Source organism: Amblyomma maculatum, chromosome 8 (assembly GCF_055883805.1).
Source record: "Amblyomma maculatum isolate TAMU_Amacu chromosome 8, ASM5588380v1, whole genome shotgun sequence".
NCBI classification, from domain to species: domain Eukaryota; kingdom Metazoa; phylum Arthropoda; class Arachnida; order Ixodida; family Ixodidae; genus Amblyomma; species Amblyomma maculatum.
This window is the reverse complement of record NC_139351.1, coordinates 94,609,549-94,634,205: the sequence shown is the minus strand read 5'-3', so window position 1 is coordinate 94,634,205 and position 24,657 is coordinate 94,609,549. Positions and strand designations below refer to the sequence as shown.

Below are 24,657 nucleotides of genomic sequence, written 5' to 3'. Positions count from 1 at the left end.
ATGTCAACGACGCACGTAAAGCTTAGTAGGCCATTCTCCCTTTGAAGAAAAAGCCTTGCACTTTGAGGGCATACGCCCAAGTAAGTTTCTCTTGCAAAGCTTTGTTGACGTGGGACAAACTGATAAATGCAACCACTGTCATAACACTGAGGAAGAATGCTTGCCATTGAAAGAAGTTCTCATAAGACACCAAATCTTCATGAAATTATGTTGATATTTTTGTGGGCTCTTAAATCACTCCTCTCTAGGAACGCCTCATTACAGAAGTTACACTTGCATGGTTTTACACCTTTGTGAGTTCGGAAGTGCCTCTGGAGGCAACTGCAATTGCCATGGGGCACAGCTGGATGCGATGTGTATGCGATGGTGTACCATCAGGCTGCTATTCAGAAAATCTGTTGCAAATGTCACATCGGTATGGACGACTACCCCTGCGGGTGCAACAATGCTTATTCAGGTTGCTCCGACGTGGAAAGCTGTTCCCGCAAAAGCAGCACTTGTATGGAGGTCACCGGTGTGGGTACAAAGATGTGCCTTTAAGTGGCCTTTTCGTTTTAACTTATTACAACAAAGTTGGCACTAGTGTGGACGTTCACCAGTATGAATGCGGATGTGAGTCACCAGTTCCCATTTTCTTTTGAAGGCTTTGCTGCAATGGCTGAACAGATGCTGCTTCTGCGATGAACCAGAATCAGCAGTAGTAGCACAACTGCCTGTCCCTACCCGGGAATGTTCAACAGGCGCAACATTATACTTGTGATGCATAGTGGCCACGCCTGGATCATAAAATTGAGAATACATTTGTGCCTCGTTAATATGGACACTTTGGTTTCCGACTAAAACTGTCCATAAATCGAGTCATCCATAATAACGAGTCATGAATAAAAACAAAAAGGATTTTTGTGAGAAAAGAGAATTGTACTTAACGACTGCTTTTGTAGATAACGGTGTGCACTGGACTCAAAATCTTACAGAATACCGGCAATTTTGAGTGCATTATCCTTGTCATTGTTGTCTTTGAAAAATTGTATTGCAGTCTGAAGCGACTCGCTTACTATGACACCCGTGATGTTGGGCTTTGTGTTGGTCGAACTTTCGAGCACGTACTCCTCAGTCCTCACTGGCCGATGAATCAGAGTCTGATTCTCTACTCACCGTCACTTCCAAAATGGCCTCTTCACTGAGCAAAGTAGCCGCTAAGTAGCTGCTTGAGATTCTCCTGAGGCGAGGAAACAGCTGAGCTGTAGATACTAGTAGTCCCTCGCAGCTTGGATTGACTGAGACGGCTTTTGCCGCTTGTATTCACAGATTTCTTCGCGCCTACATTCAGCTCTGTTCTTTTGCGTTTAACTCCCGCCATGCCAAAAGCCAGACTCAAGATGAGGGTTACAGGCTCCTGATGCTGTGCACTTTTTTGCCTAGTTAACCTTTCTGCTTTTCCGTTCTTCTGATTCTTCTTTTTTTTTGCCTTGTGCTGTTTCTGTAAGGGAGCAAGGGAGTCAAGTTGGCAAGCTGCTATGCAGAGGGCTATCTAACATCCCATCTTCTTGGCGCCGTTTTTATGTCTTCCCATAAAACAAACACTGCAAGCTGAAGTACAGTTTAGAATGATGGCTAGCAGACTACGAAGAGCTCAGACCTTGTCAAGGCCGCATCGTTGACTCAAAGCGAAGCCGACATACGGACCGCCTAGTGTGCAAAGTTTGGCAGTTCGGCAGCGCAACAGGGACGAAAACCAGGAGCATGAGAGGAACACGCGTCCAGGACGGGACACCCGGTCCCGGTTGCGTGTTCGTACATTGCCTTTCTTTTGTCGCTCTACTTTGTGAGTGTGTCTTAACTCTCACTGAAAAGCGTTAACGGCTTCATGGAACACACATTGCGCTTTGGGAACGAAAACTTCAGTTCCCACCGCCACTGTAGGCACTTGTCTTTCTTCCTGTCATTTCTTTCTTACGCTTTTACCGGCCTCTCTGTTCATGTTCAGCAGAATTTATTGCAACCACATGTTGCTGTTTTCCCGACTGCGGCGGCACTTCCGCTGCACCCAGAAATCTCCTGGTCCCTCCTTTCGGGGTCTTTGTTACGCTGACGCTCAGTTTGCTGTGCACGTTTTTCTCAGCTCTTACGCCCCCCCCTCACTCCCTTAGAACGGCGACACGCCTGCTTTGGCTCTTTCCAACCCCACAGGACTCGTTCAGGCATCCCGCCGTATCGGCTGTCGCGTAGGTTCGCGGGTGGCGCGCCCTACTTTGACTTGCGTTCGGACTCCTCTGCTTTTTTTCAAGCACTGTCCATATTAACGAAACAAAAATACATGGGCCCAAGTGGGGCGCGTGCATTTTTCCCCTGTCCATTGTCCGGACAGCGAGTTTCCATATTAACGAAGCATAAATACATTGAAAAGGCTTCGTCCCCAGGAAACATGTCCATTATTCAGGTCGTCCATATTAACGGGGGTCATATTAAAGGGGCACGACTGAATTGTCAATAAATGAACAAATACCACAGCTATAACAACATTTTACTGCCAAGTTCCCTTGATCAATCTCAAAAGGAATAATGTTTTGAAACGAGACTTTGCACACAAAGGCAGTGTTTTCCAAGTGACGTTTAACGGAATAATGCTTGCAATATATGGGTGTGTTAAGAACGGTAATCGAGGTCCCATGACTATATTTTTTTTATATTAGCTGGACAAATGTCTGGACAGAAAAGAATAAACTTTAGTTTTGCAAGGTATGGCATAATTTGTTTTTCTTACACAGAAGTTCAAACTGCACATCATTTTACCACCTCATGCCTTCAATGAAAAGAACAAGCTTAAAAGTGTGTGTACCTCTTCCTTCTGTCAGGCATTGCATTTGTCGAACCGCAGTCTGTGTGCTTTGGGACAGCATCTTCATGGTGCACTGTGATGGCTTTGACACCACCTTGAGGGAACACATGGTGGGTTTGGTGGCCATAAGCATGTTGCACTGTATGGCTGCATTCTCTCCTCCTGCAGAAGAAAATTTCACACATTTACGAGGATGACATTAAGGAGAATGAGAAATGAGAGCTCAGAACAGAAAGGAATTTTCGTACACTAGATGATAACCAGCACTAATGGGTGTCAACATTATGAGCGAAATATGGCCTGCACGAGTAGGAGACCATTTGTTTACACACTCAACATTCTGGTCACAAGTCGCAGGGGTAACAAAACATATCCTACAATGGTGGCTTTAGAAAATAACTGGTGCATGAGTTGCACTGGTTTATTCAATACCCCTGTTTATTCAATAAGTTATCAAAAATGCACTCAGTGTCCATTTGTTGAAGACTGCAACAAGAATAACTGCCAACAGTTGCTGTCATGTATATTCCAAACACTCATGAGCTGGCCAACGAGCCTTCTATTATATTATTGACAATCTTTGCTGCCAGCTTTCAATTAAATTTTTAGTTCCAGGCCTGTCACTGCCAATAATGAATGGCTCATCTGACCAGGCTTGCAAAATCTGTGAAACATTGAGAAAACCAGCCGAGACAAACATCACCCAACAAAACTGCCTTTAAGAAATCCCAGACATAATATGTACAGAAAAAAAAAAATGTGGCAGGTTAAGTTGGTCCAGAGCTATGAAGAACAAATACAGTTAAAACTTGATTTAACGAAGTTGAGAGGAGCCGCGAAATATTTCGTTAGATCGTTCGTTAAATCGAGGAAGGCATTTCTCGGTCACTTAATCTGATAAAGTCTATTATTATATGGTGTCGTGACATCTGGAAGATACCGCAGCATCATATTTGCAAAGCGCTGAAAATGAAATCGTTGTTTTGAAAGAACCTAATAGCCAACATAAACGAAGGTCCAGGGAAACTGTACTGTTACATCATTTTTAAATGCAATATCAACTTGTCCATTATGCTATGTTGCTACGATGAAATTGTGGCCCGCACAACCACCATCATCGATAGCGCGTATGAAAAGAAGAAATGAAAATTTTATGTCGGCAAGAAAGGTCTCAGGGGACTAAACTTCTTTCCCAGCAAAGGCGTTGCTGATCTTTGCTTGCTTTCTGTTTGTAAGCAACATCTGCTGGGATTTTTTGTTTGTATTTTTTCTCATGTGTTCCGGCAAACTTTCGCAGCAGATTAAGGGCAACCATAGTTTGTCCCGGTGTTGGCATGCGGCACCGCTGCCGACACCGCGTCGACGAGCCAGCTTTCTACCGCTGGTGAAATCTCGTGAATTAACATAAATATAATTCACGGTTTGTACCATGCAGTTTGGCAAAAGCAAGACGTAGTTGTTGCACAATGTTACCGCTGGCTCGCAGTCACAACATTCTTGAGCATTTTGTACAAAAAAGACCACAAATAGACTTTTTCACCTTCATTTTTCAGCACTAGGTCTGTTAAATTGGGATGGAGAGCGAAATTAGTTTCGTTATTTTGAGTTACTCAAAGCACTGCACCATACGAGCGTCTGAGGGGGAATTGGGATATCTTCGTTAAATCGAGTTTTGTTAAATCGAGTTCCGACTGTAGTCAAATTTGTAGTACAAAATTGGATTAGATACAGACAACCCAAAACAAAAGAATGCAGAACAACACAATCACTGAATGCCTGGGAAGCGTAAAAAGACAAAGTTTGGAAATGGACAAAAATCATACCAAATGAATGTTCAATAATTCAAAGGGCTAGAGAAAAAGAATTATACGAGCCTTTAAGGGTTGACGCGATAGCACAGGTGACCACCTGGCATATAAAGCCCCGCTTTAATCAAGCCGTATAATTGCGGCTGCATGACTTAAGTGCAGCGTGCATGACTCGGCATCAGAGTATTGGAAGGTAATTTCTTATTCCACCTTCCAACGAGCAACCCGAATTGGCAGCTTCTCCCAAATTTCTGTCGTGGTCTCAGACTATCAAAGAATCAGTGTTTGGTAGTGTTTGGTTATTCCAACTGCTGCCTACCACCTGCCAGAGCCATGGCAATGAATTTTCGCTCACAACATCGACACCAACACTGATGCCAGATGTTCCGAGAAACAGGAATTTTTGCGTTAAAAGCTCAATACATAAAATAATTCGCAGAAAGTATACAATGACTAACAATGAAGAAAGGCAGTAATAAATTCATTATTATTAAAATGATTACATGTATAATGGTCTGCCCTCTTTTTTTTTTTTTTCTGGCTTCACCAATCTGAGTCCTCTTGGGTCTTTGCACTAAACCCGGACCAATCTTTCTGGTCTTGAGAAACTGCCTCCATACTTCTTGGTTTCCGTTCTCTAGCACATACTCAACCGCACGCAACCTAAATTTTGCGCTGCAGCTCCTTCGCTTCGCAAGTATTGTCATGTTGAATGGGAAGAATACAAAACGCATACAGAATAAGCCACATCAAAGTAAATGCCACAAGAACTGATGTTGAAATCAAAACTCGCAATAACATGGCTAGACTGGGTGTGGCCGAAAGTGGTTTCGCCCATAGTATATGTTTAAAGAGAGAACTCTTATTCTTGCCACTTTTGCACACCTTCTGGCACTTGCACGTGTTCTGATGCTAGCCTTCCCCTCTCAGCCCTTTTGGAATGGTAGAGAACGAGTAGAGGCGCTTGTGACAGCTTAGATGCATGCAGCTGGCAACCCTCCTCCTCTGACTGGTAAGTAAGGACAGTAAGGAGCGCAGCCACAGCAAGAGCTATTGCAGCCTACCTGAAACTATGCCTAGCGTGACACGCCTACCTGCTGCCAGTGTGTGACCAAAGGAGGCCAGCATATATATTGGGCAATTCCGAAAAACAATTTGCCAGCATCTTAATCCTCATCAAGTGGTTCACTTTTACTATAACCCTGACACATACAAACGACCCCAACCAATGTAAAATACACACGGGGTAGCCTCCCCCTTGTGTATATGCATAAGGATTTCACTCTTCTGTCTCCAGCTGAAAAATGAAGAAAAGATGGCAGCGGTCATTCCCGCATAGCCCGGCACTGCTACTCCACAACCTCAAGCTGGCTTTCTTTCCCTCCCTACCATGTACTTAAAGCTGCAAACTGGCCTACTCCCTGTGACCCCTGAAGGAGCCAAGCCAGCTCCGAAACATCGCCACTTATTCAAAATTAAAATGCCCGGTTGCACATACCTCGAAGCTTACTATAATCTTTGCAACGCATCATTAAATACTATTCAGTATTTGTGTTCTTCTGCATAATACGCTGAACTCGGCAAAAGCAACATGCCTTGACATCCAAGTGACCATTGTAGGTACCGGCGCTGCTAGGGTCTCCATTCCCACTGGCGATTAAAATGTTCATGCAAACCATTTCTTGAAACTGAGTAAATGGTTTGCTGAATGAGACATTTTATCATTTGGCAGTTGAAAAATGGTGAGCAGCATGCAACGTGTTCCTCGTATAAGAGGCTACTTTAGCATCATACTGGTGGCTTTCTTCGGTGAACTTTGCAGAGTTGACAGCATGTAGATGCATACGTGGCCATGAAGAGGTGCTGGCCTCACAAGAACGCAGGAGAAGCAGCGCATTTGAGTGCTCCCTGAGCGTGTAATACAACTTTCTGCTAAACAGAGCAACACCATGAGCTGACAGCCCAACCCAGTGACTGACTCGATTCATGATGCCCGAACACGCTCCGAGCTGCTGCCACATCAACTGCTGGCCTCGGGCAGCATTCTACATACGAAAGTGTGGCCTTGAGCGCCACCCTTGGAGAGGGCGCAGAAGCCTGAAAGAGAGAACTCTGCTCATTAAATCTCATTTGGTGTTGAAGGCCCACTGTCCACCCTTCGGTTGAAAATATTTAGCTTCCCCGGTGACTGTGAGACTTCGCCCCCAGAACGCAAGGCCGCAAAATGTTTTTGAAAAGAGTAACTAATAACGCAGTTACAGCCACCCCAATCACCCAATTCTGTCGTGTTTCTCTCCTTCCGTTCCCCCACAAAGGCTTTTCACTCTCCTACCCGGTCGTCTAACCTCCGCAAGACAAATTCCCCTTCCTCCTCCGCATCTGGCGAAAGGTGGGGCGTGGCACTCCGCCTACGCGAAAAAAACAACAAAAGGGCGAGGGAACGCACGCCTCTGGATTCAGCCGTGGAGAGGGAAAAGCGCACAGCGAGCGATAGACACCCATCCTTCAACCTCAGACAGCGAGACGGACCAATGGACGTCGTTTTCAGGAAATACGTCATTACTGCGGCTCGATGGGCCAGCGCAGGAAGCGGGGAAGCTGGCTTCCCGAAGGAGAGCATTAGAGAGCTTTGATTTGTATTTTCGTTGCTTTGTGGCACGCATGTCACTGTAGCATTTTGCACAGACTATCTCCGGTACCTGATCGAAACACAAGGCTCCTTCGCCTAAAAGGTCCTTCCCTGGGCAGTGGCCCTTTCAGATGAAGGAAAGGTGGTGTCCGGATGAAAGAGGATCGGTGCCAGGATCTGGATGTTGGCTCTTAATTTTATTATGATGTCCCTTCATGGTCACCAACAACAGGAGTTAAAAGCTTTGCAAGCTTTTAGTAGGGTTTAGTAGTAGGGTTTAACGCTGCTGAAACGAATGTGGAGCGAAAGCTTTGGCTGTGGCAACTACCGAGTTGTTATCACTAGCGGTTTCTTTGCCTTCTTCTTTTTCTTCTTGTCACTGTTCCTCTTCAACAGCGATGAAACCGGTTGCTAGGCAACGCTACGCTCTTTCAGGCACCAGCAAAGTGCTCAAGGGTAGCGTAGTGTACCTTCCGCAACAAAATTATGGCTCCTTACACTTAAGCTCTGCTTTTAAGGGTATGATGCGATAGCATACAATACCAGGCCACATATAAAGCTCCGTTTTAACCAAGCCGTATGAATGTGCAGGCGTGGCAAAGGGGTATGTGAATTCAGATGTCATGGCAGGCTGATTCTATTGCCACCCTCCTCCATGAAAGTAGAGGCCAGAGTTGGCACTCTTTCAGGCACCGGCAAAATGCTCAAGGGTAGCGTAATGTAGCTTTCGTTACAAAAATGCAAGCATGGAGATGGCTGTTGCCGCTCCTAAACTGCTCCAAAATCCCTTTTGCACATGCAACAAACAAAAAAGTAAATAATTTTGAAAATGTAATTTTATTCACACTGACTAATGGTAGTTTAGTTCCAAGATTGCACATACCAACTTTTGACTTCGGATCCTCCTTGGCGGGTGCTTCTTCAATGAGGGGCGAAGGACTGGTTGGAGCAGGGGAAGCAGCATTGGACCTTGCAGGGGGAGCAAAACTGGACGCTGGTGTAAAGAAACATAGAAAAGGTATTGTTGCTCCGACATAGTAAACAATGCAAAACTAACTTAGAAGGTGAAGTGGAATGGCAATTACCAATGGCGACACCGCAATGTTGCGAACATGCTTTCCGGCGACTGTAGCGTCCGTCGCCGCTGGTAACACCACACGCCAAATACTTCGATGGGGCCCAGTCTGGATTACAGACGTCGAAGATGTTTGACGGACAACCTAAAAGTGACAGGTTAATAATCAGATCACTGTCTTAGCTCAGGGTTGTGTGTGGCGAGCACTGCTGTCATGCACACAGGCTGCTCTCTTCGAAGCGCTGCTTTGCAGATACGGCTGCACATCCCAGCAAAGTCTGAAGAGAACAGTCAAGTGCACGTGTGTTCACCCTAAAAGTGGACAACCCTGCACACCAGCAGGGATACACACATTCACGAGCAGCTTTCGCTTTGCACTAAACTGTCATCTCGATCTGCTAGTAATGTAAGTGAGCTATTCCTGGCATTTGCGCAGTCTTTGATCTCACACCTCACCATGCAGGACACCCGTTTGTATGAAATGCTATGCTAGTCCTAATTTACATGGAGACAGAGGGAACAGGATGTTTCTTACTAAATCCTTCTTTTAAATTCTACCTCAAAGCATGGCAAAAGGCACGCTGAATCTACTAGAAGTATACGATGGTATAATGTTGTAATAGAAGAGACATCTGGGCAAGTTGGTATGGTGACATGATAGAAAAACAGCGCAACAGACGTGGACGGAGGTGAAGAACAAACAGGACGGGCGCTGATACTCACAACTGAAGTTTATTGAAAAAAACACATATATATAACCCAGCCAAGCTGCACCAAACCACACATTAAACAAGAAAATCATGATGACCCCAACCACACACCACGTTCAAGAAACTCAACCTCATTATCTGTTTGTTCTTCACTCGTCCTGTTTGTTCTTCACCTCCGTCCACGTCTGTTGCGCTGTTTTTCTATCGCGTATAATGTTGATGACCACCAGGCCAATAAGCCTGTTGAGGTGAAGATGAGCTGCATCGCAATGCATGAGTGTACATGTAATGTACAAATGGAAAGCCGGAAGTGCGAATGATCTGTTTCCGCATGAACAGCAATGTTCTGTGGATATTTAAGGGAGAACTAGACAAGTGCTCACTCTGCAGCTCTGTCGTGTCGTTAAATTTCACCTACAAGAGTTTAAGCCACTGCAGGTTCGAGATTAGTACAAGCCAATCGAATGACCCTGCTTAGCTAGCCGTCGTCACATGAGCGGAAGGTATGCTGTACTGGACTTCAGTACCAATAGCCAGGAGTAAATATTCAGTTCAGCACTGCTGCCCAGTGACCATGCAGTACACAGCCGAAAGATATATACTGTTTTCCACGCATGTACCCGGCAGCACGAATTGTGACAAACAGTTAATTGTATACGCACATCGGACAAAAATCCAATTTCGAGCAGTGTGTAGACATAGGAAAGACAGTGGATAAAGCTAACCACCGCGCGACTGACACTTCTGTGTTAACTTTGGATTTGCCCTGTTACAACCAATACTGGACAGAAACACACTATCGTATCGGTGGTACTGAAGCTATCCGAAATACCCGCGTGATATGTGAGACTTTTAACACCGAGGTATTCAGAGAAAGGAAGTGCAGAATCCACCCGACGAATCTTTACCCATAGCATTAAAACACAGCGGTCAGATACGTCCGACGTAGCGGGATTGATTGATTGAAATAACTTTATTTTCCAACAGAGTAGTGTAGGGACACCCACCAGCTTAATAGGCAACTCGTAGCTCGTGTCCGGGGTGGCATCTTCAGCCAGTTGGATGATAGCAATCTGCATTTTATGGTCCGAGCTAAACATCAAAGCCTCCCAGGAGGCCTCTGTTCTTTCTATGCAATGTTTTTCCGTTACGGTTGGGCATGTCCAGATCATTTGAACCATGTCTGCAACATTTTTTTGTATTGTGTTGGATACACCCTGCTCATAAGCATGATATGTTCTTGTCTGTAAGTCTCTCCACATTGTACGTTAAGGGCACCAAAACAACACGCACACACACAAGGCCGTGTGCGTGTTGTTTTGGCGCCTTTAACTTATAATGAATAGGCACCAACTAGCCCAACAAGAAGTTCTCTTAAGTCTCCACATATTCTCTTGCTGTTTGTTTGGTGATCAGTAGGCCAGTGGGTGTACTGCTCAAGCTAGTCTATAGTACTGCGTGATTTCTTTATATCTAAGGCCCACCCAAAAAGTTAAACCTCGGGAGAGCTTGTGAACCGTTTCATTTCCCTGTAGCCGGGAATGAGCCAGTGGCCATGTTATTTGTTGTTTTTTCCAGTAGCCTAGATTCAATATACTGTTTGCTCCCATTTATATTTTCCCTTTAATATAAATGCTGACCGCGGACTTGAAATCACCGATTGTTATTTTTGTATCTGTTGCTGTTATTGCAAGTGCTGCCGTGGCCATTTCTTCCCCCGTTTCTGCAGATTTTGTGCGAACAAAGCCACTAGCTCTAATCTCCTGGTTTTCACTTGATACTACTGCCACCATAGCTGAGCAGTTCTCGTACTCAGCTGCGTCGACGTAGACCCCATTCGTACTGCCGTAGCACTTTTGTAGGGTCTCGCCACTTTTGACTCTTCTATTCTTACGATGATGTTTATGCATTTTCGTGATATCTATTGGCCTGTCCGTTTTCGTAGGCCCTCAGGCTCATAGGAGATATTGGGTCTCTTTAGTATATGCCTCTGTTTGTGCGCTAGTGAGCCTTTCGTACTGCGAGATCCTGCTGGCTTCAATAATTTCGTCAAGTGTGACTGATATACCGAGTTTCATTAAGCTTTCTGTGGGTGTGCAGTTAGGAAGACCTAGAAAGAAAAAAAAGAAAGAAAGGAAAATGTACTTATCTGTTCGACGTAAAAACCGAGCCCCAAAGCCGCGATGCGAAAAAAACAACTTTGACTACCGTTTTAAGAAATGGCTAAGATTATAAAACAGGCAATCTAGGTGTGTAACTTGCATACCTGATAAAAAGTGTCGGGAACACACTCTGTAGTTGTCAGGATTTGCGGGAATCCCCTTCGTGAAGGTACGCGCAATCCACTCGCGCCGCCGCCGTTCCGACAGCTGCTTCGTCCTGTTGCCCTCAAGGACGCGCACCTTAGGAATTTTGAAGAACTTGAAGTTTTTGTTGCTGATGCCCGTCCGTTCCGACTTCTCTTTTTCTGCTTTGGAGTAAGTGTGGCTTTTGCAGCCTACAACCGCGCAATAAACCATGTTCGTGCCGGCCGGCAGCACTGCACGCAACTAGAATGCTAGAATCCTAAAATTCAACGCGCGGCGCATATGATGACCAAAATGATGATGATGTTGGGGCAGCCGAGCAGTAAAGCAAAAAAAAAAAAAAGACAAATAAGGAAAGCAAACATGAGAGCACCAGTGGGTAAATTTAAATTTCCTGTCAGTATATTAAGTCCAACCTTACTAGTAAGTTTGTAAACTATTTTCCACGACTGGGTCACATGACCTCGCAAGCTGCCTCTACAGTGGCTTGGCTAGATTCCGTACTGCCGCTATCGTCTGCTTAGCAGACGATGGCGGGAATGGTTCGCATCGTCTGCTTTAGCAGGCGATGCATTCACCCCGACGCAGTTGTTTCGCCATGACGCCGAGCGCACGTTTATCATTCAAAATCTCTTGACGTGCGTATAATACTAAAGATAGATAACAGAGGCGCGAACAAATCTGTGCTTTTCGCGAACGGAGCGTGACATGCCTGAATACTAACCGTTTTAACTGGGTATGCTAGACGTTGATGGTCGATCGTGCAGTTCTTCCCAGGATCCAGCTCGAAAGCACACGAAAGTGTTTGCAAAAGCATTTATAACAAGCGTTAGCTGCTCCAGGACACAGCAGTTCGCTTGCAGGCCAGCGCGCTGAAGAGAACGCGAAATAGGCGAAGAACTTATTCTGGAGAGCACAAGCAAACAGTCAGCGCTCGGGATTCTGTACGCCTGCGTGTGTACGCCGTTACATCAGCCGCAGCTGACTATCTCACGTAGCAGACAGTTTCGCTTAGTAAGCAGTATCGCTTAGTGTAGCTGGTGTTGCCATGTGCATAGCTGTTACTTCATCGATGCACGTCATTTCTATGGTGCATGCCCTATTTTTCATAATGGACAGTGATTACTCATCCAAAGGTCGCTTCGCAATAATGTCTAGGTTTACTAAAGCAGCTTTGCAATTAACGGGGATGCTTTGCATCAATGTGCCTTGTACCTTCGTTACAAATGAAAGGACTGTTGCTTTCTCGTGAAAAAAAATAATGCACTGGAGTTTGTTTAGGCAGTAATTAAACATAACAAGCACTTCTGGAAGAAAAGTATGGCCTTTCATAAGACATGTCGATAATAGCATTTTGCTGAGAAACATTCCATTGGCTTGATTTTTGCGACTTTCTATGCACAATTACAATTTCGAATCTTTGTTTCTTAGTCCTCAAAGAGCTTGATTCTTGCATTCTGATGAAAGATATTTTATTTCCAACACAACCTCACAGCATACGGCTTGGTCAGATGTCGACAAAATTAAACTGGTGACCATGACTGAAGAACTTTTTCTGCCGAAAGCAAGCTAGAAAAGCATCTATCAGAATGACGTAATGGGTCATACTTCTTTTTAAGAACTCTTTAAAGTTGAGCCCAGTCCAGGTTGTGTGGCACGAATGAGCCGGCCACTACAAATTAAAATTGGCCGACATAGCTATATGTGCTTTTGCCTATTTCCTTGCACCGTAGCTGACCTCCCGAGCGAGACCATCCAAAACTGCTGTGACCTTCCCTTTCTTGCATTCTGCACAGCCAAACCAGGCAAATCATTTTGTGAAACTTTTTATAAGACAACACTGACTGCAGTATATAAGCTCCAAGAACAGTTTCAACAGGTTTTATTGTTATAACTGGTAATGTGCTCTGACAGCCCTGTTATAAGCAATTGATTTTACCATAGATAACACTGAAAAGCTGACAGTGCTGGAGTAGTCTATTGTTATATTCAATATATTGATCTAACAACCGGTGTTGTTACAAGTGGGTCGACTGTACCACTGCTGAAAGCCTTGTCCTCTCAAAAAATCATGCTGTGTGTGCCATAATTCCAATATCAATGAAGCATGTGAAGCTTTTAAGGCCACTCTTCTTGGAGAAAAAGCCTGTGCATTTTGAGGGCATACACCCAAATTTGTTTTTTGCATTATGAAGGTTATTCTCGCAAGAATGCGCCACAGGGGGACTAGACGCTACAGTCTCCTTCTAGCCCTGACGTGCAGCCCTAACAGACAGAGCTGGGACCCCCCAACCCGCGGTGCAAGAAGTCGCTACTGTGGCGGGTTTGAGCCAGAGGGGACAAACACCGAGTTATGTACTCGAACAGTCTTTATTATGCTCGATTACACGGCAAGAGACACTCAAGAGCAACCGCCATAGTGAGCAGGCGCCGCATATGGGGGTGAAATAAAACCACCTAATGAGGAAGCACGCGCAAGGAGGTGAGAGGTAGTCTGCTCACCTGGCGTGACTTCGTGCTCACGGCCCACGGCAGTATGTGCGTGTGGAACCTGAAGCAGATGGTGAAGGCGATGGTGGGTGCGATGGTGCACGATCAGGCTGCTATTGCTCACAAAATCTTTGTTGCAAATGTCACACTGGTCTGGTATGGCCGACTGCCCGTGAAGTTGCGACAATGCTTATTCAGGTTGCTTCGACGTGGAAAGCTGCTCCCGCAAAAGGGGCACTTGTATGGACGGTCACCGGAGTGAGAACTGAGATGTACCTTTAAGTGGTCTTTTCATTTGAACTTATTAATAGCGAAGGTAACACAAGTGCGGACGTTCACCAGTATGAATGCAGATGTGAGTCACCAGGTCACTTTTTGCTTTGAAGGCTTTGCTGCAAAGGCTGCACTGATGCTGCTTCTGTGATTAATCAGAATCAGCAGTAATAGCACAACTGCCAGTCCCAACCCGTAAAAGTTCAACAGGCGTCACGCAATACTTGTGATGTGTGGTGGCCGCATCTGCATCATAAAATCAAGAATATTGTCAGTAACATGTAGTTCACATGTCAGAGCTGATTATCTGCTATGGCATTTAGTAATAAAGTGAACAAAGCAATTCTATACAACAGCTATAACATATTACTGCTCAGCTCCCTTGATCAATCTCAAAAGGAGTAAAAATTTAAACAAGAATTTGCAAACAAAGGCAGTGTTTTCAACAGACGTTAATGAAGCAATGCTTGCAATATATATATATCATGCTTGAGCGCACACCACTGGGATTTTTTATATATATATATATATATATATAATTCCCAGCAGTGCGTGCTCAAGCATGATCGGCACCTTTCTGTGCCAAAGGCAATAGATTTCGCAGCTTTCTCTTTTGAAATGATACATCAAGTGGTGTGCCACCCTGATGCTTGCACAATTCAGGGACCATAAAATATGTGCTTCAAGAGTGGTGATGGGAGACAGCAGCAACAGAGGAGCAGCACTATATTTACTATATTTTTTATTCTAAAAGCGCGCTGAAAGAGCTGGATGCTTCTGACTTTTCAAACCACTCCACATCGCAGCATCATGCTTTCATTGTGTGACTCAAAACAGAGACAGCGGCAAGTGCAGCCGCAATACTGACATGACCGAAAAAATGCCTCACCATGTTTAAGACATCAAGTAAGGGGTGTTCTATTCTAAATACTTTCTAGGCAATTTTATTCACAATTTTCTTGTTTTGTTTTTCCCGTTTTGACTTGCATTCTGCACAGCACCTTCGGGTTTTCACATGAAAACTGGCTGTAATTAAAAATAAATAATCTTTCTTATTTTGTTATATAGAAGTTTAAACTGTACATCATTTTACCACCTCATGTCTTCAATGAAAAGAACAAGCTTGAAAGCGTGTGTACCTCTTCCTGCAGTCTGTGTACTTTGGGACAGCATTTTCATGGTACACTGTGATGGCTTTGACACCACTTTGAGGGAAATCTGAGTGGGTTTGGTGGCCATAAGCATGTTGCACTGTGTGGCTGCATTCTTTCCTCCTGCAAAAGAAAATTTCACACATTTACGAGGATGACATTAAGGAGAACGAGAAATGAGAGCTCAGAACAGAAAGGACTTTGCATACACCACATTGTAACCAACACTAATGGGTGCCAACATTGTGAGCGAAATATGGCCTGCCCTAATAGGAGACCTTGGGTTTATACACTCAACATTCTGGTCACAAGTCACATGTCCCGCAGTCAACATTAGGAAAAAAAATGGTGCATGAGTTACATAGGTGTATAAGACATGCCTGTTTATTCATTAAGTAATCAAAAGCACGCTCAGTGTCATTTGTTGAAGACTGCAACAAAAATAAATGTACAGAGTTGCTGCCATGTATGCTCCCAATTCTCGTGATCTGGCCAACGAGCCTTCTTTAATATTATTGATAATCTTTGCTGTCAGTTTTCAAATAAGTTTTCAGCACCAGGTTTTTTACTGCCAACAATGGTTTGAGTGACCAATCCTACAAAGTTAGTGAAACATTGAGAAAATGAGCAGAGACAAACAACGCCCAACAAAACTGCCCTTAAAAATAAAAACTAGCATGTTAATGAAAAACTTAGCTGCGCCGAAAGGACGGGACATGAGAAGAACACAGGACAAACGTAGGCCAAAAGGACGGGGCAAGAATAGAAGAACACAGGACAAACATTCTGTGTTCTTTCGAAGTGGTGGCCTTGTGGTAGAGCATCCGCCTCGCATTCGGGAGGTACCGGGTTCGATTCCTGGTGCCGCCGGTTACCCACCGGTTTTTCAATGGGTACAAGCTTTCCCCCGGCCTGCTGCTCGGCTCTTCTGGGGTGAAATGCTTGGGAAAAGGGGTCACAGCCCAAAAAGGGCCACATAATGGGCTTTTGCCGCCCAAGGCGGACTTATTGTTGTCCGATGGTGGAAAGGATCGCTGCCACATCGGCGCAACTATTTCAACGTCCTGTGTTCTTCCAGTCTTTTCCTTTTGGCACAGTTAAGTTTTTCAACAATGCATTACCAACTAGCACCCCATCGCACTCTATTAGCATGTTAAGTTGGTCACAAGGTGTTAAGAACAAGTCAAATTTGTAGGCCAAAACTGGACCAAATACAGCCAACCCAAAACAATAGAATGCAGAAAATAAGCACTGAATGCTTGGGAAGCACCAAAAGACAATGTTAGGAAACAGACAAGAATCACACCAAATGCATGTTGAATATCCCAAAAGGGTGGAGAAAAAGAATGATGGGGGCCTTTAAAGGTATGACACGATAGTGTAGGCGGCCGCACGACATATAAAGCGCCGCTTTAATCAAGCCTTATGGACGTGCCTGCAAGGCCTAGTGTGCCTGACTAGGCATCCAAGAGCACTAGACAGTTGATTCTTATTCCACCTTCCAACTTCAAACGAGCAACCCCAGTTGGCAGCTCCTCCCTAATTTCTATCGTGTGGTTTCGTTACGCCACACAAACCATCAATGAATCAGTGTCCAGTCATACCAGCTGCCGCCTACCACCTGCCAGAGCCATGGCCATGGTTGGCGTTTTTGAGTCACCAGATTTCCTGAGTAACTGGATCTTTTGCATAAAAAGCCCAATATATAAAACAATGTGCGGAAAGTAAACAACGGTAACACTGAGCAAAGAGAATAATATGAATTATTATTATTTTATTATTATTAAAATAAATACTGTACCGTGGTCTACTGTCCTTTGTTTTTTCTGGCTTCATCAATCCGAGTCCTCTTGAGGCTTCGCACCCCACCCGAACCATTTTTTCTTGGTCTCGACAAACTGCCTCCCTACATCCTGGTTTCCCATTCCACATAATGTACTGAACTGCACGCATCAAAATTTTGCACCTTCGCTTCACAAGTGGCTTCATGTTGCACGGGTACAGTACACAACATATGCAGAATAAGCCACACCAAAGTAATGCCAATAGAACTGATGTTGAAATCATAACTTGCAATAATGTGGCTAGACTGGGTGCGACCGAAAGTGGTTTCACCCATAACATATATTAAAAAAAGGAAAAAAAGAAAAGCTCTTATTCTTGCCACTTTTGCGTGTCAAATTTCTTCTTCAAATTGGTACAGCAAAAGTTAATTATACGCTACCTTTCAGAATGTTGCACAAATGTTAATACTGAAAAAATCTCTCCTTCTGCAGTACCTGAATTTGCCTAGACATTGCTATGGATTATTGCACTTGGTGCATCAATTTCATAGTGATTATTTTAATGGTGCTTACAGGCCACCATGCTATCATAATTGTGAGCGCAGAAGAATATAAAATTTGTTCTAGGTTGTTTCACTCACCACTGTGCTCGTCACACGTCTTCTGTTCCGTGTAGTCGCTGCCTCCTGGACAAATAATGACGTGATACATCACACGTCTAACAGTGAATACTGCCAAACTTGGATATATTGAATTAAAAATTGACTGTGAAATGATCTGACGCAGCAATAACCGAATGAATGAAAAATAACCAGAGATAAGTAGACATGTAACCTAAACGAGGATTTGCCTTTGCAGTGAAACTTCTTTCAGGCCCTTGCACGCATTCTGTTGCCACCCTTCTCCTCTCAGCCCCCTTGTAGTGGAAGAGAACACAAAGAAGAGGCGCTCGTGACTGCTTGGACATGCAGAAGAAAACCCCGCCTCCCTCCTGAGTCTGGTGGGCGCAGTGTGGCTGTAAGAAGCTGAGACAGCAACTAGACGGAGCCACAACAAGAGCCACTGCAATCAAGTTTACACTATTCCTGGCGTGCCTAACTGCTGTCAGCAAGTGGCTGAAGAAGGCCAGCATATATGTTGAGAAATTTCAAAGAGCAGTTTGTCTATGGCTATTCCTTTGTGAGTGATTTACTTATATACTGTAATCTTGGCACATCCAAATGATTCCAAACAATGTTAACTGCACACAGGGCAACATCCCCAATGTGTATGCAAAAGCACTTCGCTCCTCCCTCCCCAGCTCAAACATGAAGAAAAGATGGCAGTGGCCACTCCGCAAACAAACCGGCTACTTGTGACCCCCGAAGGAATCAAGTCAGCTCCGAAACATCGCCACTTATTCAAAATTAAAATGTCTGGTTGGAGATACCTCATAGTTTACTATAACCTTTGTAAAGCATCATTAAAAACTATTAAATATTTATGTTCTTCAGCATAATATGCTAAATTCGGCAAAAGCAACATGCTTTGGCATCCAAGTGGCAATTGTAGGTACACGCAGGCGGGTAGCCACAATCTTGAAATGCGTCTAGTTCACAGCACATCACCCCACAGCTTTTCTTCTTTCAACAAGGCAGTGCTCTCAGTGTCTTTCACAGGTTTTTCTCGCTAAGTCGAAGTGATTGCCTGCAAATGTGCAGTCCTAGGTAGGCAGTTGTGGCCCGTGGTAGCGTTGTCATTTTCATTTGCGGCCGCATAATCTTGGCATTATCGGCAAGGGCGAGCAGTCTTCTGCTGTGGCGTACAACTCATAAAGCGATCTCTTCCCCTCACCCCCCAACCCTTTCTGCCTCTTCTTTTACCAGGCTCCATTGCTCAGCTTAAGCAGCTCTGCCCAGCATATGCGTGCGAAAGAAGTGTGCTAGCCACTTCCTTGAAGCGTTTGGACAAGAGGCCTCTGTCGGAAGAACTGCTGCTGGGCGCTTGGCAGGACAAGGGGAAGGGTGTCCAGGCAGTGTGTGCTCTTTGCCGTTTTTTATGCACCAGCGGAATTGATTCGCGCTTGTAAAGCAAGCCACTGTGCCTGTAGATATGTATTTCATATGCCTTCTCCCACATCGTGACCCATCACGATCTTCTTTCTTCTCTCCTTCCTCTTTCCCAGTGCAGAGTAGCAGGCCAGATTTGAATTATTCCGGCCAACCTCTCTGTGTTTTCCTTTCAATAAATCCATCTATCTATCTATAAGCAGCTCTGACGGTGGCAACATCAGAACGCAGATTGATGTAGATGCATACGTGGCCATAAAAAGGTGCTTGTCTGCAGAACAAGCAGCACGTTGGGTCCTTCCAGAGCATGCATACAACTGTCTGCTAAACAGAGAAACGCCATTAGCTGACAACACAGCACAGTGTGTGACTGACTCAATTCAAAATGCCTGAACACGCCTCAAGCTGTTGCTGCCTCGACCGACGGCGTGGGGTGGAATTTTTAGCACAAGTGTGTGGCACTATGGTGCCGTCCTTCGAGAGGACGCAGATGCATGAAAGAGCGAACTTGCCACATTAAAACTCATCTGGTGCCCCGATGAAAAAAAACTGGTGTCCGGACCTTGAACGTCACCAACATCGCAGGCTTAAAAAAAAATGCAAGCATAGAGATGACTGGTGCTGACTCTAAACTGCTCCAAAATCACTTTAGCATATGCAACAAACACAAATAAGTAAATAATTTTGAAAATGTAATTTTGTTCACACTGACCAACACCAGTTTAAGTTTAGTTACAAGATTGCACATACCAACTTTTGACTTCGGTTTCTCCTTCACAGGTGCTTGTTCAATGAGGGAAGCAGGACCGGTTGGAGCAGAGGAAGCAGCATACGAACTTGTAGGGGGAGTAAAGCTGGCCACTGGTGTAAAGAAACATAGCAAAGGTAGCGTTGCTCCAACATGGTAAACAATAAAAACGTAAGTGAAGGTGAAGTGGATTAAAAATTACCAATGGCGACACCGCCATGTTGAAAATACGCTATCCGGTGACTGTAGCATTCATCGCTGCTGGTCACATCATACCCCAAATGCTTCGATGGCGCCCAGTCTCGATCACAGTCGTCGAAGAGGTTTGACGGACAACCTGAAAGTGACGGGTTAATAACGCTCATGCTCCATTGCAAGCCCTTTAAAATTGAACCGTGCAGCAGTGAAATCAATCATTCCATACAAACAAACGTTGCCGACTATGTTTAACCTGATGAAGACTAGATCTCGGAAACACAGACAACACAAAGAAGACACCACATGCACTATCCCTCATTCTGTTTAAGCTATCCTAATTATGTTTAAACCACTAAAACAAAAACAAGTATCAAAAGATATCTCCAGTGTACCAATTCAATTCTCAGTATTGGTACAGTGGATGTCGATATAGGCCTATGGCTAAAGTGACATCTAACACATATCCGCTTTCTGCTTGCTACGCATACATGAAAACTGAAGCTCAGCCTTCACGACTCTTGAGGAAGTACTAAGAAAGGTTTACCCATTCTAATGTAGTTGCATTCCCCACAATGGCGCAGATCATTGTCTTCACTAAGGCTTGTGTGATGCGAGCACCGCTGTCACGCACACAGGTTGCTCTCTTTGATGTGCTGCTGTGCGCGACACGGGTGCACATCTCGGCAAACTAGCACAGGTAAAGATGAACCTGGAGGTGGTGCTTCGCACAGACTGCCACTTCGTTTTGAAGTGCACTTGGGTGTGACACATTGGTTCTCTGAATTGAAAGGCCATGTGCGCACGTGTTCACCCCAAAAGGAGATACACACATTCGCAAGCAGCTTTTGTTTCACACTTAACTCCCATTTCGATTTGTTAATAATGTAAGCGAGCTACTCCTGTCATTTGCAGTCTTCGATCCTGCACCTCGCTGTGCAGGACACCTGTTCGTATGAAATGTTATGCTAGTCCTATTTTACATGGTGACAGAGGGAATAGAATGTTTCTCACTAAATCCTTCCTTTACATTCTACCTCCAAGCCATGGCAAAAGGCACACTGAATCTACGAGAAGTATATGATGGTACAGCGCTGATGAACAAGAGGCCAGTGAGCCTGTCGAGGAGAAGACGCGCTGCACAACAATGCATGAGTGTACACGTACAGTAAAACTGGAATGCCAGAACTGCGAATGATCTGCTTCCGCACGGACAGCAGTGTTCTGTCAAGGTCAGTTGTTAGGTGAGTTGATAGCGATGTTCCATATCTACAGCATGATAAACGAGACAAGAGAGAAAACATATAATGACAAACACAGAGTTGTGTTTGTCGTTATATGTTTTCTCTCTTGCCTCGTTTATCGCGCTGTAGATATGGAGTGTTCTGTGGACTAGACAAATGCTCAGCCAGCAGCTCTGTTGTGTCGTTAAGTTTCGCGTACACGGAGTGTAAGCTGCCATAGGTTTGAGGTTAGTATGAGCCAATCGAACGACCCCCTTTCAACCATCATCACAGGTGCGGAAGATATGTGGCACCGGACTTCAGTACACGGTAGAAAATTATACGCGTGTATGTAAATAGCCAGGAATAAATATGCAGTTTAACACTGCTACCCAGCGAACTGCAGTAAAAAACCTAAAGATGATTCAAGAGAACACTGATTGGGTTAGATGGTTCATGTTTGGGAGAAGAAATTATAGCGCATTTACACAAAGACATACACGGAAACAATCCATGCAGGAGAAGTGCCTGTCCTGCGTCGATCCTTTGTGTGTATCCTCGTATGAACGTGCGATAATTTCTTCTTCCAAACCAAAAGATATGCCATTTTTCCCGCACATACATGGCAGCATAAACTGTGACAGTTAACTGCTGGCACACTCGAGGTATATGTGCATTGGACGCCGATCGCCCCATTTCGAGCAGTGTGTAGACACGGGAAAGACAATGGTTAAAGCTGGCCACAGCGTGACTCACACTTCTGTGTTATTGCATTTATCTTGCTACAGCCAACAGTTGAAACACACTACAGTATACATGGTACCGAAGCTATTTAAAAGCCCCACACGATATAATCGAACTCTGAAAATTAATGTGTCTGGGGAGAGAGTACAAGTTGCACCCAACAAATCTTTACCCACTGCATCAAAACACAGCGGGATTGATTGATTGATTGAAATAACTTTATTTTTCAAGATATTAGGGTGGGGACACCCATCTGATTAAATGTCGGCTCGTAGCTCTTGTGTCCGGGCGGCATCTTCAGCCAGTTTGATGATAGAAATCTGCATTTTAGGATCCGGGCTAAGCTTCAAATTCTCCCAGAAAGCCTCCGTTCTTTCTTTGTGATGTTTTTCCAGTATGGTTGAGCATGTTCACGGTATGAACCATGTCTGCAGCAGTTTTTATATTGTGTTGGGTACACTGCTCATAAGCAAGATACGTTCTCGTCTGTAAGAGTTTCCACATATTCTCTTGCTGTTTGTTTAGTGATCAGTGGACCGGTGGGTGTACCGCTCGATTTCTTTTTATCAAAGGCCCATTCAAAAGGTTAGGCCACATATGCGAGCTCGCGAACCCCTTATTTTCCTTGTAGCCGGGAGTAGGCCGTCTCTTTTCCAATAGTCTTAGATCAATACGTTTGCCCCCTTTTATATTTTCCCCTTTTTTTGCTTCTGTTCCTGTTATTGCAGGCTCATAGGAGATATTGGGGCTCTTTGGTACGTCTTTTTGTGTGCTGCGAGTTTTTCGTATTGCGAGATCCTGCCGTCTTCAATTAAGTTCATCAAATGTGTTTGATGTACCGAGTTTCACGAGCCTTTCTGTGGGTGTGCAGTGGGAAAGGCCGAGAAAACAATGTACGGAGTCTTTCCGACGTACTTTTAAAACCGAGCCGCAGCGCGACGCGAAAAGCAACTTTGACTATATATCGTTTCGAGGAATAGGCAACATTCTAAAATAGTCATTCTAGGTGTGTCATACCTGATAAAAAGTGTCGAGAACACACTCTGTAGTTGTCGGGATTTGCGGGAGTCTCCGTGAAGATACGCGTGATCCACTCGCGCCGCCGCCGTTCTGACAGCTGCTTCGCCCTGGCGCCCTCAAGGAAGCGCACCTTAGGGATTTTGAAGAATCTTAAATTATTGTTGCTGATGCCCGTTCGCTTCGACTTCTCTATAGCTTTGGAGTAAGAACGGCTTTTGCAGCCTAAAACCGCGCAAGAAACCATTTTCGTGTCGGCCGCAGCACTACACGATGACGATGAGGTTGAGGCCGCCGTGAGCGCAAGCTTTGCACTTGTAGAGAGAAAAAAAAAAAAAAAGGAAAGCAAATAGTGGGGTAAGTGGGGAAAAAGGCGGGGGGGAGCACCAACGTTAATATAACCATATCTATAAACGATGGTGAATACATCCTGTGTGTGACAGGTTTCATATCTCGGCAAATGTCTTCGGTCGCATCCACTGATCTCCATGGTCGCATCACTTTGCAAACGCCTGCTTTAGCAGACGATGCGAACTACCATGGTCACTACGAAGTTCTTTCGCCGTGGTGCCGTGCCAGACGTTCCTCTCTTGACGGGCATTTGCAAAAGAATTTATAGAAAGCGTTAGCAGCCCCAGAACTATTTTACCATACCAGACACAGCGGTTCGCTTGCGAAACTTGCAGGCCTGTACGCCTGTACGCTGAAGAGAACGCCGCGAAAACAAGTGCCTCCGTGTAGTACGTCACTGTACGAGAATAGCATCATAATTACTGTAAATGAACACACAACAATTCTGTAAAGTTCTTGTAATTTTGTCTTTCAACTTTTTTTCTTGAGGTCCGTTAAATTTGCCTACACTAGTTCTCTTCGTGCAGCACTTATGTATGGTTCAGTCAGATGTCGGCAACATTAAAATGACGGCAGAAGAGTTTTCACCTTCGAACATTTATTGCGAAAGCAATACTACGCCAGGTTTCGGCCCGTCGCGTAGTCCGTGGCCGCAGCCACGAATGACCTTGAGCAAACGCTCGGTCACCTGCAGCTTGGCTTCCGATATTCGGCTCAGCAGCGTTGAACCTTTTCAATTTTTTTCTGTCAAAAGCAAGCTAAATCGCCTATCAGATGCCATGATAGGCTACAATTTTTTTTCGAAGAAATCTGTGAAATTGAGCCCAGTCCAGGTCACATGAATGATCCAGCCACTATTAAAATGGGCCGACAAAGCCACGTATGTGTTCTCGCCTATTTTAAACAGTATACCTGGCCTCTTGAAAGAGATGATTCAAGTCTGTTTTGACCTCGTTCAATATGCATGCTTATCGCGCTCCCACAATTAATGTGAATTCTGTTGGAATTCTTCACTATATCCCATTTAGTCCGTTACACAATGACAGAGTCTGGCTCAGTTCTTGGCATAACTACAAGAGTTTCATAGCCACAAGCCTTAGGTACACATATCGCGACATACACATCATTCGTGACCACTCTTAGAAATCCTGCCACCTGAATCAATGCATCGTTAGTAGAATAAATTGTTTTTTCTCATGCTTCATTCATACGCCTACATAATGGAATGTCGTATAGCCTGCACTCTTTTTTTTTACTTCGGAATGC

At 44.6% G+C, this 24,657-nt stretch overlaps 2 protein-coding genes across 9 annotated transcripts in view; both read right to left on the bottom strand.

Annotated features, from left to right (window-relative positions):
* Positions 1-11,664, bottom strand: part of LOC146181856 (uncharacterized) — a 38,052-nt gene extending 26,388 nt beyond the window's left edge. For 2 of the 8 annotated variants that reach the window (XR_014700295.1, XM_084576868.1), the window contains exons 1-4: positions 11,328-11,662; positions 8,362-8,496; positions 8,160-8,270; positions 2,840-3,001 (exon numbers count right to left, since the gene is read on the bottom strand). Coding sequence is in view for 4 of the 8 variants with exons in the window: in XM_084576868.1 (XP_084432994.1) it covers positions 2,840-3,001; positions 8,160-8,270; positions 8,362-8,496; positions 11,328-11,580 (661 nt within the window). In the remaining 4 variants the exon portion in view is untranslated. Of the gene's footprint in view, positions 1-2,839; positions 3,002-8,159; positions 8,271-8,361; positions 8,497-11,327 lie in introns of all 8 variants that reach the window. The other 6 variants (XR_014700294.1, XR_014700293.1, XR_014700297.1 and 3 more) reach the window with 5 other exon arrangements.
* A 2,070-nt stretch (positions 11,665-13,734) lies between these two features.
* Positions 13,735-23,343, bottom strand: LOC146181855 (uncharacterized). Its single transcript, XM_084576876.1, has 6 exons — positions 23,041-23,343; positions 20,064-20,198; positions 19,864-19,974; positions 17,707-17,751; positions 15,270-15,404; positions 13,735-14,376 (listed from the first exon to the last, which is right to left on the bottom strand). The coding sequence occupies exons 1-6, from the start codon at positions 23,285-23,287 to the stop codon at positions 14,282-14,284; spliced, it is 768 nt and encodes a 255-aa protein (XP_084433002.1). The 5' UTR covers positions 23,288-23,343; the 3' UTR covers positions 13,735-14,281.
* Between the last annotated feature and the right edge of the window lie 1,314 nt (positions 23,344-24,657).

Bases quoted from the DNA above. Each gene is read 5' to 3' on its own strand.
- LOC146181855 (XM_084576876.1), bottom strand. From the start codon at position 23,287: ATGGTTTCTTGCGCGGTTTTAGGCTGCAAAAGCCGTTCTTACTCCAAA. The intron at 19,975-20,063 runs GTAATTTTTAAT...TCTTTACACCAG, and splicing joins ACATGGCGGTGTCGCCATTG to TGGCCAGCTTTACTCCCCCT. The intron at 17,752-19,863 runs GTATGTGCAATC...TTATTTGTCCAG, and splicing joins GAAACCGAAGTCAAAAGTTG to GAGGCAGCGACTACACGGAA.